At 33.4% G+C, this 12,820-nt stretch overlaps 1 protein-coding gene across 5 annotated transcripts in view; it reads right to left on the bottom strand.

Annotated features, from left to right (window-relative positions):
* Positions 1 to 12,820, bottom strand: part of LOC114120883 (transcription factor AP-2-epsilon) — a 172,754-nt gene that overhangs the window by 13,581 nt on the left and 146,353 nt on the right. For all 5 annotated transcript variants that reach the window (XM_027982960.2, XM_050205059.1, XM_050205060.1 and 2 more), the window contains 4 exons: positions 12,249 to 12,422; positions 9,046 to 9,100; positions 6,178 to 6,337; positions 4,443 to 4,561 (listed from right to left, as the gene is read on the bottom strand). In XM_027982960.2, coding sequence (XP_027838761.1) covers positions 4,443 to 4,561; positions 6,178 to 6,337; positions 9,046 to 9,100; positions 12,249 to 12,422 — 508 coding nt within the window. The remainder of the gene's footprint in view (positions 1 to 4,442; positions 4,562 to 6,177; positions 6,338 to 9,045; positions 9,101 to 12,248; positions 12,423 to 12,820) is intronic.

Here is a 12,820-nt window from a genome sequence, read left to right as displayed (position 1 = left end):
ACAACGATATATAGGTGTGCGTACACAGAATGAATTCAGCAGGTCTTGGGTGGAGGGCATTCTTTTTCTTTAAGTGATATAAACTATTCATATTGTGATGACTCCAATGTGTATTCTATATTTTTTCAAAAATATTGATAAACTTCTATATTTTTCTAGTTTTTAATGGGTAGGTATACCCGTGGATAGATCAAGTCGTATGGCGCATGCTATTTTTTTTTTTTTTTACAATGCGGTGTTCTCGCAACTCTCTTTATCTATTTCTCCCTCTCACTGCGTTTTTGTATGATCTGTTTATACGATCGCCCGGCACAAGAGCGCCACGCGGTCGTCACGGTGGCGACGAGCGATTTATTGCGTAGCTGCAGCATAATTATTAATATAAGTCGAGCGCGTATCCGCGACAAAACGTGCACTTCCGAATGTTTATCAAAACTCATTAACTACTGCTGTTTGCTACTACTATTTAGGCATTAAATAAATTATTATAATTTGTGTATACTTTCAGAGTAACACAATGTGTGCGCTAGGCGTGTCGTCGGCTATATGTGTGTGCATACATAAGTATCTATGTATATCATTATTTATTTATGTTTATAAATACCCTCGAAATGAGTCTATATACTGGCACGAACCATGATTATAGTAATTATTATACAGCAGCGATTTTATGTTTTTACCGATTAGAATTTCATGCTTAATCGATTGGAGAACCGTCCAAACATTTTATTATACAGTTCGCTCTCGTAGAATCAAACGATCTGCGAACGATTCTTGATCAACGCACGAGTTTGAGACTATATTATAATCGGTGATATGTATAAACAAAAAATTAAATCGTATTATGTCGTTTTTACATTGAAAAGGACATTTATACATAATATGATTATTCTGGTCAATAAAAAAAGTATAATTCATGACATGTTCGAGAGATATTTAGTTTTAAAACACAAGGCGATAAAAAAAAAAAAAAAATTGAAAACAATTGTATATATCTATATGAGTTATGACTATATTATGTCAATTGGTATTTTTTAAACGAACGTCAACAATAAATAATTATTATATCTTATCATGGTTTTAAAAAATTATTTAAACATTTAAAATGGAATATCTACTATTGAGGGATAATTTCACCTTTGGGAATGTTGGACAGAATAATATATAATGTGCAGCTTAAGCGATTTACGAATACAATACGTAGTAACATCGCGTATATACCGCAAGAGAACTTCCTTTTATTTTGAACTATATATTTTTTTTTTTTTTTTGATCAGTCGTGAATAATATGTATGTATATTATAATAATATTGTACATGTATATTACTTGGCGGTGATTGCGATCGGTTGAATCTATTTCATCTACCGCCAAGTCTCTATCGCTCTCTCTGTACACACTATACACAGATAGCTACATACCAGTGCCGCCTTTTTTTCTATTTTTTTATTATTCTTTTTATTCTTCTATTCGCGCGTCCGCGCGCATAATATAATATATTTTATCCTTTTACACCTCGACCGTTGCGCCGAGCTGAGAAGAGACCATTGTTGCCGACCGTTCGGGCCATAAATCAACCACCGCAAAACCGTTTCTTATTCGCCGACGCCGACTGGGGCACCTGTTGTCGTCGTCGTCGGACTGCGTTGAATATGCTTATACACACACACACACACACACACACACACACTCATATAAATATATACATATGCTACGCGATGCAAAACCGCGTTATAATAATATCTCGCGACTGGCCGCCGCCGCCAGGTAACACCTCCGTGGACAGTGCGTGTCCGATAGTTGCAAATAGTATCCGATTGTCCGAACACAGCTATGCGTTAGGGGCCGCCGCGGAGGTTTTGTACGTATACGAAGAGTATGATAATAATATAACGTGATATATATAAAGCACGACATATTATAAATTATAATATGTATATATATGTATATATATTATACACATACACTGCCACTCTGAAGAATGCGTCGACGGCAACGAGTCAATCGGCGATGCGATGTTGCTCGTGATAACCGGCCGCGGTCTGTCATTTCGCGATTGTTCGGCGTGCTCTAGCGATCGTTTTGATAACAATCGAAGTCATCTTGCAGGTAATACCACAGGTCTAGGTATAGCAGTTGACAGTTGATGAGTTGAATTTTGATTGCTTTCATTGTCAAAAAAGAAAATTCTGAATTTTAGAGACTGTATCGTTTCGGTTTATTAAACGCCAAGAAAGAAAGACGAAAAAAAAATGTTTTTTATGATCCTGTGCGAAAATCTGTTGAAAATAATCCTTATAAAACAACGCCGTTATTTGTAGCTTTTCAGGCTATACTATAATAATACTGTATGCGTCATATATCTATATAATAATATGATGGAGAAGAACTTTTACTAAAACTTTAAAGTTTCCAAAAGGAACTTATTTTAGGTTTATAGCTGTAGTATACATGTGTTTAATATGCATGTGTCTATAAAATGAAAGAATTTGGGCCAACTACAGCAGCTACACGTAATTACTTTATAATAATACGTATATAGGGTTTCTGTCATACATATTATAGATATTTGCGTACATGTACATTTGGCGGTCGAATGAAATATTTTGCATTGAGCTCCGATGGGCGATGAGGATTAGGTATTATAATGTTAAAGGTTTTCGCTATAGTAGGTTTTTCTTTTAGATTATTTGGCGCGAGTGGCGTCGTATAATACATCACCACAGTCTGCAGTTTATAATGTATTATAACTCTGTTTCCGAACTGCGAAATTCCGGATGCGGGAAAAATGAACAACGTTGTCCGCATCTAAGATTTACAATACATGTATATTTTTTATAATATATGGCTACAATATAATTGTGCATAGCTCGACGCTGCCGCTGTCGACCGCAAACGTTAATTTCGCGCAACACAAGTGAAGCACGTTTTTGGCCTGTTTCTTCGTTTTGCGCACACGTCTTGCGGTTAGTATATTCACGTATAATATTTTAGATAAGTATTGGTACGCGTTGATGAATGAAATACTTGAAATATCCGGATATTGCGACTATATAATCGGAAATCGGTATAAACAGGGTGTTAAGTTGCTGCGTTTGTCCTTATTATTATTAAAATATTATATTAAATTAATTATTATTCTAATTAATATTTTTGTAATACTATGATTTTGAACTATTATGAAAAGTATATAAATTAGAATGCTGCAGCCATTATAATATAGTAGGGAAAATGTACTTTCGTGTTTCTTGTAAATCTTAGATGGGTTATTCCCCATATGATAAATATATCAAAAGTTTATAATATTATAACATATGTTATTAAAATAACACCTTAGTACCTATAGTTAAATATCATTTTTAAGTTAGGGTACCTACGTATATACCAGAACAATCTCTATAAAACATTCGTCTTTGTATTATATAAATTTTGAGTTTCAGACAAATTTTAAAATTGGGTTGGAAAAATGTACTGCTGTTACCTATACGTTATTTACTATACATATTGTGTTCACGTAGCTCTCTCTTAAACTGAAACAATGTAATATGGAAACCAATCCTTACATATGTATTAAATTTGTATAATGCATTTCTCTGAGTGGCTATACTTTTTATTTTCAACGATTTAAATACGAAATGGAAATTAAACTTTAACTATTCAATAATACCTACGTCAGGATCGATACGACTGATATAAAATACACACATTTGACGAAAGTTGAAAAAATGTAGGAATTCTCCCTTACATCAATGAACACTTTGCAGCAAATACCTGTATAGTATAAATATATAACCTATGCCAACATGTAATTATATATACGTTTCCGTCCTGGCCCCTAGGCCGACATTTCAGAGTGACAGTGGGCCGCATGACGTCACACACAATATACGGTACCGAGAGATTTATCGCAAGAGGGAAGACGTCCTTAACACGACAAACGCATATTATATGAAGTCGTCGCCGCCGCAATCCTTTCGAAGGTTCTCGTGACGGTTATATCGATGTGGGTCATCGAACGACAACGACAACAAAATATATAAGTTTTCAAAACATTTTAAAATAATATATTAATGTATATATATATATATTATATACTATATATATATATATATATATATATATATTATATACTATATAATATGGACGTTTCTGATTTCTGTTGAATCGTTCCATTTCGTCGATTGGCCACTATTTTTACGTATCATTTCGTATTTAACCAAAGTTTTTATCTATAGGCTATATATATTAAATTCATAGATGAACAAGATAACGCATATTTAGCATGCATGATGTATGTTATATACATATATATAATTTACGCACGAACGCGACTGGAAAATATAGACTAGTTCGGAATATCGAGCGCATGTATTGCATGAAGTGTTAATTGTGTAAAGGAAAATAATATTTGATATAATAATATTATATAAATCAGGTTACATACCTTCGACGAGCGATGTGAGCAGCGTTACGTTTGCAGCCTTTCTTCGGCCGGCCGGCAGGTTTAGACCGATTTTTTCAAGTTTTTCGCGCAATAGCCTTCCACCGTTTTTGGATTTCGCTCTGAAAATAGTCCGAAACAAATGTATTATTTTAACGTAATAGTCATGATTATAATATATCATATTATACACAAATTTAAATAATCGTGTATAAACCTGCAAACGTCACCCATCGCGCAATTCTTATATTGCATGTACTGCAATACCATTGTGATCAACAAATTTCCGTAAAATTGGACACTAAAGAAATTTGTCTCCCCCTAAAACATAAAATAGTTCTCCCAATCTGCAGCTTTCGGTCTAAAAAAATAATTCAGTCATAGTTTTGGATGTCGCCAACGAAAATAATAAAAGTGTACGTGACTCATCTTCGCTACTGATGCTTCTAGTTTTAGTACAAATTATTATTATTGTTTTTATTACGACAAGTCGACAAGCTTCGTCGTAATTAAAGGACAACGATATCGTGTATTTTATACACGCAAAGACTACAAAATTATTGTATCTATATATAATAATATTATTATATTATCCGTGTATATTATAATATATTATAATAAGTGTCGTGTCGTGTATAGGCGTAAAATGATTAAAACCCTCGACAACAACGAGCGTCGTAAAAACGCTGAAATAAAGGACTTTACGATTGACGAAACGCGTATATATTTTACTGGACATAAAAACGCGTTAAGTGACTTTTTTAGGGTGTATCCGATCGTGCATGTTTTTAAGTGCTTATAACTATATATTATACTATATATGCACACACAACAGGTGTTCACTGACCGTCGCGCGATACGCTGCAACTCACGCCCGCGTAGGTACCTTTACCTATATAATATTATTATGTATATAGAAAGCTCCTCGCTTACCATCACTGGCTGATCGTTTGGAATTTTTTGCTTTTTTAAAGCCGACAGTAAATTAAACGATGATCTTAAAGAATTTATTGCGTTTAATAATAATAATAAAAATAAAGAAAAATAGGTAGGTTTACATACTATACCTCGTTTATATTATATTAATATAATAATAAAAATAAAACGGACATTAAATATGGGAGAAACAACCTACTAGTGGCTGAACCGAGTATTACCGATTTGCACTTGTTAAATGTCCTACACGCAGCATTATATACACACAAACACTGCATAATAATATATTATAATATATAGATATACACGTGACGAATAATATAATCCCTTCATTCGACTAGAGGTCACTGCGCTCGTAAATTTGAATACAATTAAATTTTCAGCTTATTTATTTTTTATTTATCGCCACATTTATAATTGTAATTGATTATCTCTCGTGGTCATTTTTAACGGTTAAATAAAATTAGTTGTTCGACATCATTGTAGACATAGTCGCAATGTTTCTGCTGAATTGCAGAATTAACTTTTTGTCACGGTGATCTTCCGTATGTTTTGGCTACACACCAATATTGGTGTATCCAATTTGTAAGACAACTTGTGGCCGTTTTCACTTTTTTTTAAACTCGCACACATATAGGTACACACACACTTATACACATATTAATGCAGTAGTTTACTTTGATTGTTCGGTCACGCTTTATTCGCAGCCGCATTTCAATCAGAATAGTTAAAATAATAATATACGATAAAAACGAACACCGTAGAGATTTTTTATTTGGATAGAAAATAATATAATATTTACCTTCTAAGCACACCACCCAATAAAGAGGCGTTCAGACATTCTGGAGGTGACAACCTGCGTTGAACTTCACCGACGGTTACTTTGTACTTTGACGTAGAGCTGAGCAACGAAAGGCGTCCGGGTACGCTGCAAAACACGTCCGATGGGGTAGTGGACATACCTAAAAAAAAAATGATAATAACTACTTAGAGAGTATTGTCTTAAACAAAACATAATCAAATATCTACATCTAAAAATGTAATTAAACAAAATTATGTAAATTGTCTAAAGTACTGGATATTTTAATTTGAACTTTTAAGATATTTTATTTTATTAAATCATTGTTGTACTTAATTTAATTAAATTTAAGTAATTTTGAAGCATATATCATTCCATTATATACATATTTTTTTTTTATTATACTTTTTATTTCATTTTATTTTTACTTTTAAATAATGAATCATTGAAGCCTAATTTTTACCAGTCTCTTGGACATCGTTATATTAAATAGTTTAAACTTAATATTAAAATAATATATTATTGACTCAAAAAAAAAAAGAAGCCACTATGAACGAGTTCTTAAATGACTATTGTTAAAAAAAATCCAAATTGTACGCGAGTATACTCATAATTTAATATAAATATTATAGTGTTTGATGAACATTTGGTCAATATTTTTAGCCGGAGGTAACGGTAATATACTGCCACTAAATCGAACACATAGGAACGATACATACATATTATACATAAAAAACACAATATAATATGAGTATACGTCCACTCGAACGAAAACCCGCCTTCGGATACAATAATAATATTATAACGTCTCAGGTTCTAGCGGGAGGGTGCGGAATGATTGTGTGTAGCGTGTATGTGCTTTTTCACAACCTCGACAATGGGAATTAAAATAAAAAAAAAATCGCTAACACTAATACAACAGATGTCCGCACACGCCCCCCCGTCAAGTCATACGTGGCACACCCCAAATTAGCCGTGTATACGAGCCGCTCATCGAGGGGGTGCCGTGTTTTTCTGGGCCGTTCCCGGTGGACGCCCCCTAGAAAACGTAAAAAAACAACACTGCGACGCCGCGCCGTGTACACATATGAGCTATATAATATGAGCGCCGAGCGCACTTACTACTATGTCAAATGTCGCATAATATAGGTGTTCTTTTAGCTATACTTACAATAGAGGTGTGAAACGCACGGTGGGAAGCGGAAATCGAAAGAAAAAATACAATATTATACACTAACCGAAACACTGTTTTCGTTATTTACGATATTATTCATATACAGGCCATATATATTATGCATATTATGCTTGTATAGTGTCGCACGATCGTTATATTATATTAATAATAATTATTGTTATTAAATATCGCACGGTGGTATATGCAATAATCATATAGAAGTATATTATATATAATCACTATGCACATATATCTACACGGGATATTGAATACAACACGTAAACGTATATAATAATAATAATAATATAATGACGAACGTCTCCGAAATCTGTTTTGCATACTATACTTCCCATCGCGTCATTACTGTTACGGCAGTTTATATCGTATTAAATAATATTTCATAATATTTCGAATTTTCGGCAAACGTGATTATTCGGAATTTTGCGGCGTCGGTATATATATTATATATATAGGTAGTGTGTGTGCGCGTGGAAACAGCGATTGAGTGAGAGACACGGGAGAGATGTACTCCCCCACCCCCCGCAAAGTCATCGCCCAGGAATCCAGACGACTACGGTCTCTTCTCATTAGAGGGGTGAAAAAATCGACTCATAAATGTAATAACGAGCACGAAATCACGTTCGATGTGCAACCCCTTTTTCCATTTGCAGGCGAATAAATTTTCATCGTATTATTTTTTTATTTTACAGAAATTATTTTTTTTAACCAACATTCATATATGACGCCGATCCGGGGTATTGAATTATACACACATATTATATAAACATAGGACGTACAGTGTTAAGGGTGAACTATAAAAGTCATGCCGTTATAGATCGTAGAAGGTCTGTGTGCTTGGAGATCGTTGCGGGACTCACTGCATAAAATAAATAATGTAAAAGTACCTAACCGTTGAACCGGAACGAGAAAATCACGCGTGATAAAATTAAATAAATAAGTGTATATATATATTATAAAAATACGATTGCATGCGGCACACGCACTGGTGCTTAATGAAATAATTATTCGAATGGGTTTATTAGGCTTGAAAATTGGAAAGGGGGCGACGACTGCTTGCCGGGATAAAGCACCTGGGAACCCGAGCCCGGGGGGCAAAAGGACCCTCGACATTTCGTCATCAGCGGGATGTCGAACTTTTCCATTTTATTGGCCCCGCTAGTCGGCCAATCAGCGAGACTGGTCGCGGTTGTCATTGGTACCTAAGCATATAGGGAACGACGAATTTCCATGAAAACGTCAAACTATTTCAGCGTACCGTGTATATCAGCGGGTGCACGCAAGTAATTCGAGTTCCATCAAGAAATTAATCATTATATTTGAGATTTACAGGATGATGATAAATAATTTAAATGAGAAACATAATTAAATCTCATAAAGAAATTACGAAAATTCAGTCGGACAGGACCACAGACGAGCCCACGTCTCTACAAATAACTGTTCGAAGTGTTAGACACACGCGCATCGAACTGGTAACCGGTATAAGGCCAATTATTTGCGCGTGTGCCATTCGAACATACCTTTATGTTTTATCCGAGAATTTAGTAATATTTCGACGTCAATCGTTTATATATTATTATACACAATATACAATTATTTTTTTCTATACACACACATGTATAAATCACATTAATTATATATTATAATATTAGTCATTTTAAACGTACGAAGGTACTTACGTTTTAGTAGTGGCAAGTCGTTCATAAACGAACTGCTGTCGTCCACATTGTGTTCCTGCGGGGGAAAAAAATAAATAATCAGCCATAATATAATAAAACTATAGTAAAATCACAGGATTACATATATAATATATACCATGTATAAGTACCCATATTACGCGTACCTGTAATATCGTGATATTGTAGAGAACGAGCTACTGCTTGATTGCGGTCGTATATAAAATAGTAATAATATTATTATTATTATTATAACGACGATCGTACTGTCTAGTATCATTATTATTAAAAAAGGCGCGCGCACGAGATTATATTATTACGATTATTATACCTACTCGTATATAGATACGTCGTCGTCATGATAATATAATATTATCGTATATACTCGTACGTAATAATATAACGTAAAGAATCGTCTTCGCATCTGAACGAGTATATAGAAGTAACGTGGCAGAGTGCGTACACGTATAATGTAATATTTTTATTACATGATGTACCATGTATACGTTACAATATTATTATATTTTCGATAATAATAATTACTATTAATCTCGGCCGAAGATAAATCGAACGCGAAAGGCCACTTAAAAAACGAAAACGCGCGTTTCGGATTTATTATATTTTATCATGTGTATGCGCGCAAACGATATATACATAATAATATATTATCTAATTTTTTTTAAATATTATTTCGGGGACGTAACGAGTTATGGGCGCACCCGATTAAAAAAAAATTAAAACGCGGCCGTATCTCGGGAGCTGTAGTCGCCGACACACGCCGCGTCACACATACCTACATGGGTTGATGTATAATATAGCATTATATGCTACCACTACTACACTTGTCATGTCTACCGTATAACATATCATAATATATATTATATTCTATATGTGTTCAAGAATATAATATATACGGGGCAGTTGGGCAGTATGTATTAAAATAACGCGCTTACAACGGCGGTGGTTCTCCTGCGGTAGGAGTGTCTGGATCGGTAAAACCTATCAGAAAGTATATATATAGAGATCCTTGTGTGTACATATAGCTGTGGCCGGCCTATGTGCCAATAATAATAATTGATATCGTGTACATATACATGTTCATTTAAATATCGAAGAGAGCTACGATAGCCGTAGCACATAATATAGCTATAAGTAGCTACTACTGCTTTTATACATGTGATCGAATACGTGAATTTTGTATAGGTACTATTCACAGTAATTAGCTATATAGTATTTTTGTGCTGTAGGTATATTGTATTGAGTGTCCGCGGTTTTTGGACGTGATTTCTCAGACTAAAAATTTAAAACAAAATATAAATACCTGTTTATTTGAAATTTTAAATACTTGTCGGAGATAATTATAATTTAGTTTTTAAAATGTTAATATCAATGAACGTTTACATTGGGGCCATCTCAGATTTTCAAAAATCACGAAACCGAAAATTACTACTTCGTATAATAAAATTGATATAAAATATTTTAATAAATATCAGAAATCGTATTTTATAAAGTACCTATAATTAATTAGATAAAAAGTTTTTTCTAGAATAAACTCTATTTGACTATAAACACCGTCTTAGACATCGTATAATATTATAGAATGCGCATTTAATTATAATAATTATAATATTTATAAATACAAACTCGGTACATCCGTTATTGGCGTGCGGACAATTTATCTCATCGATGCCATCACGCCGTACAAAAATATTATATAGAACTTCAGCAACAACGCTATTCAATCATCGGGATTTTTTAAATAATAGAAGGTTTACCTAGATAGAAATATAATAGGAAAAGGGTTTAAGAGTGGTTCTAATCATTTCCCCGGAATAACTAAACACTACATAAATGTTTTATAAATATAATATTGACGAGAGATAGATTTGTAACATAAGTATGTTGTTAAATACTATTAGCATTTTAAAAAAAATAAATTTAGCTACTATCTTCACCTTGTTTCCAAATCAAATCAAATAGATATATATATATATATATATTTCGACGTTCGAGCCTGTACAACGCACAATCTACTGCGGCGGCAGTATCATTTGCGGTGAAAATTCCTGCGCGCACGGTACTGTTGCAATGATCGTCGGCGGTGCTTTTTGTTTGTGTAATTAAAAATCGTCAGATCATCGTTGGATCAACGCGCGTATTTCGAATAATATCATCAATCATTTTCTGGGTATCATCTATTACACACGGTACATACGTTATAGGTTTATTATTATATAGCTGAAAATTCGAAAAACTTGATTACATATATTCGAATTTTATACTCAACATATTATTAGTCTTGTTAACTCAGAGATGAAATCATGATAAATAGTTAAGTCGAAGTACCTATACATTATATTATATTTGGACACATCAGTCTAATGAGGATATAATATGTTTAAAAAACAATGACAGTGAACATACTTGTAGGATTGTGACATGCTGCTATTAAATTTAATATCGTTCAGTAAACTATATTTTAAGAATTTACTATAATCTATGGTAATGTTTTAATTAGTAGAATATTAACTGATGACGAAATTACGCTTATAAATATACCTATAACATTGTAATGACTCCAAAAATTATGAAAATTTCTAGTACCAAATAAAAACTTTTGTTTTTATTATTTTATTTTATTTATTTTTGAGCTTTTGGGTTGCATTTGGGCCGTATTTTGAGCTTATGGGCAACAGCTTATATTACTCAATTTTAGTAAGTGACTTTTTATCAGGTTTTATCTTTAGGTTATCGAGATTCGACTGTAATATACTCTGGGTACGTCGTATAGAAGTATGCGTCGTTATCACAGCTTGCATATACATACCGTAGTTATTATTATATTAGGTAAATAGATGAAGTTGTAAGTATTACGACTAATTGCAGTTTCTTACACGAGTCGGATAATACCAAAAACAGCGAGCAGAATATTTTCACCCTCTACTGAAGGGACTTACCAGTTATAACGCGTTATATACTTATTAAAAGCAACCGGTAATCAACTAACACGACCGGTTCAACCCTCTCCCGGTCGATATAAGGCGTGTCTTCGGACACCCGCAGCGCAACGTTGCTGCAGTCCTCGTATGTAATATCAGAACAATATACTTCAGGTACGCTTTATATTATAATTATAATGGTACAAATATGGTGGTGATAAATCATGATAAAAATAATAATCAATCGATTGGAATACGATGACTTACCTGAGCTTCTTCTACCACGCTGGACAGGGCGTTGTGTAGAACCAGCGAGTCTTCCAGGCCTGGGTGCGATTGAACGAGCACGTCGCCACGGCCTCGAACTCCGCCGACGCCAGAACCATACTCGCCTCCCCGGGAACGGCCGCTCTCATACGGGAAAGACGGGTGCATGTTTCCCTATGGAACAATAACAAAAATTACGTTATTATATCGTCATAATATATAATATTGTGTTTTTTAATGAAATGGTTATAGTATTTTTATATATCTGACAGTATATAATATTATTATATTATACTATATTATGTTACAATATAAATACCACCGACTTTGCATTTGCTTAAAAATAAGTACTCGTATAATCTATATAGTTTAATATTGTAATATATAATTCAAACGTCATACTATTGTATGCTAGCTATAAGTTTATTTTACCTAACTATCAAGTTTTGAGTAGATAATTGTAATTTTATTGAGTTTGAGATACTTAAAATTAAGTGTATTGTACGCACAATAGTTATCAATTATAATATACCATACACTGTATGCATATAATCATAATATGATAGTGATAC

Source organism: Aphis gossypii, chromosome 3, assembly GCF_020184175.1.
Source record: "Aphis gossypii isolate Hap1 chromosome 3, ASM2018417v2, whole genome shotgun sequence".
NCBI classification, from domain to species: Eukaryota; Metazoa; Arthropoda; class Insecta; order Hemiptera; family Aphididae; genus Aphis; species Aphis gossypii.
The sequence above is the reverse complement of the archived record's forward strand: the minus strand, read 5'-3'. Positions and strand labels throughout refer to the sequence as shown.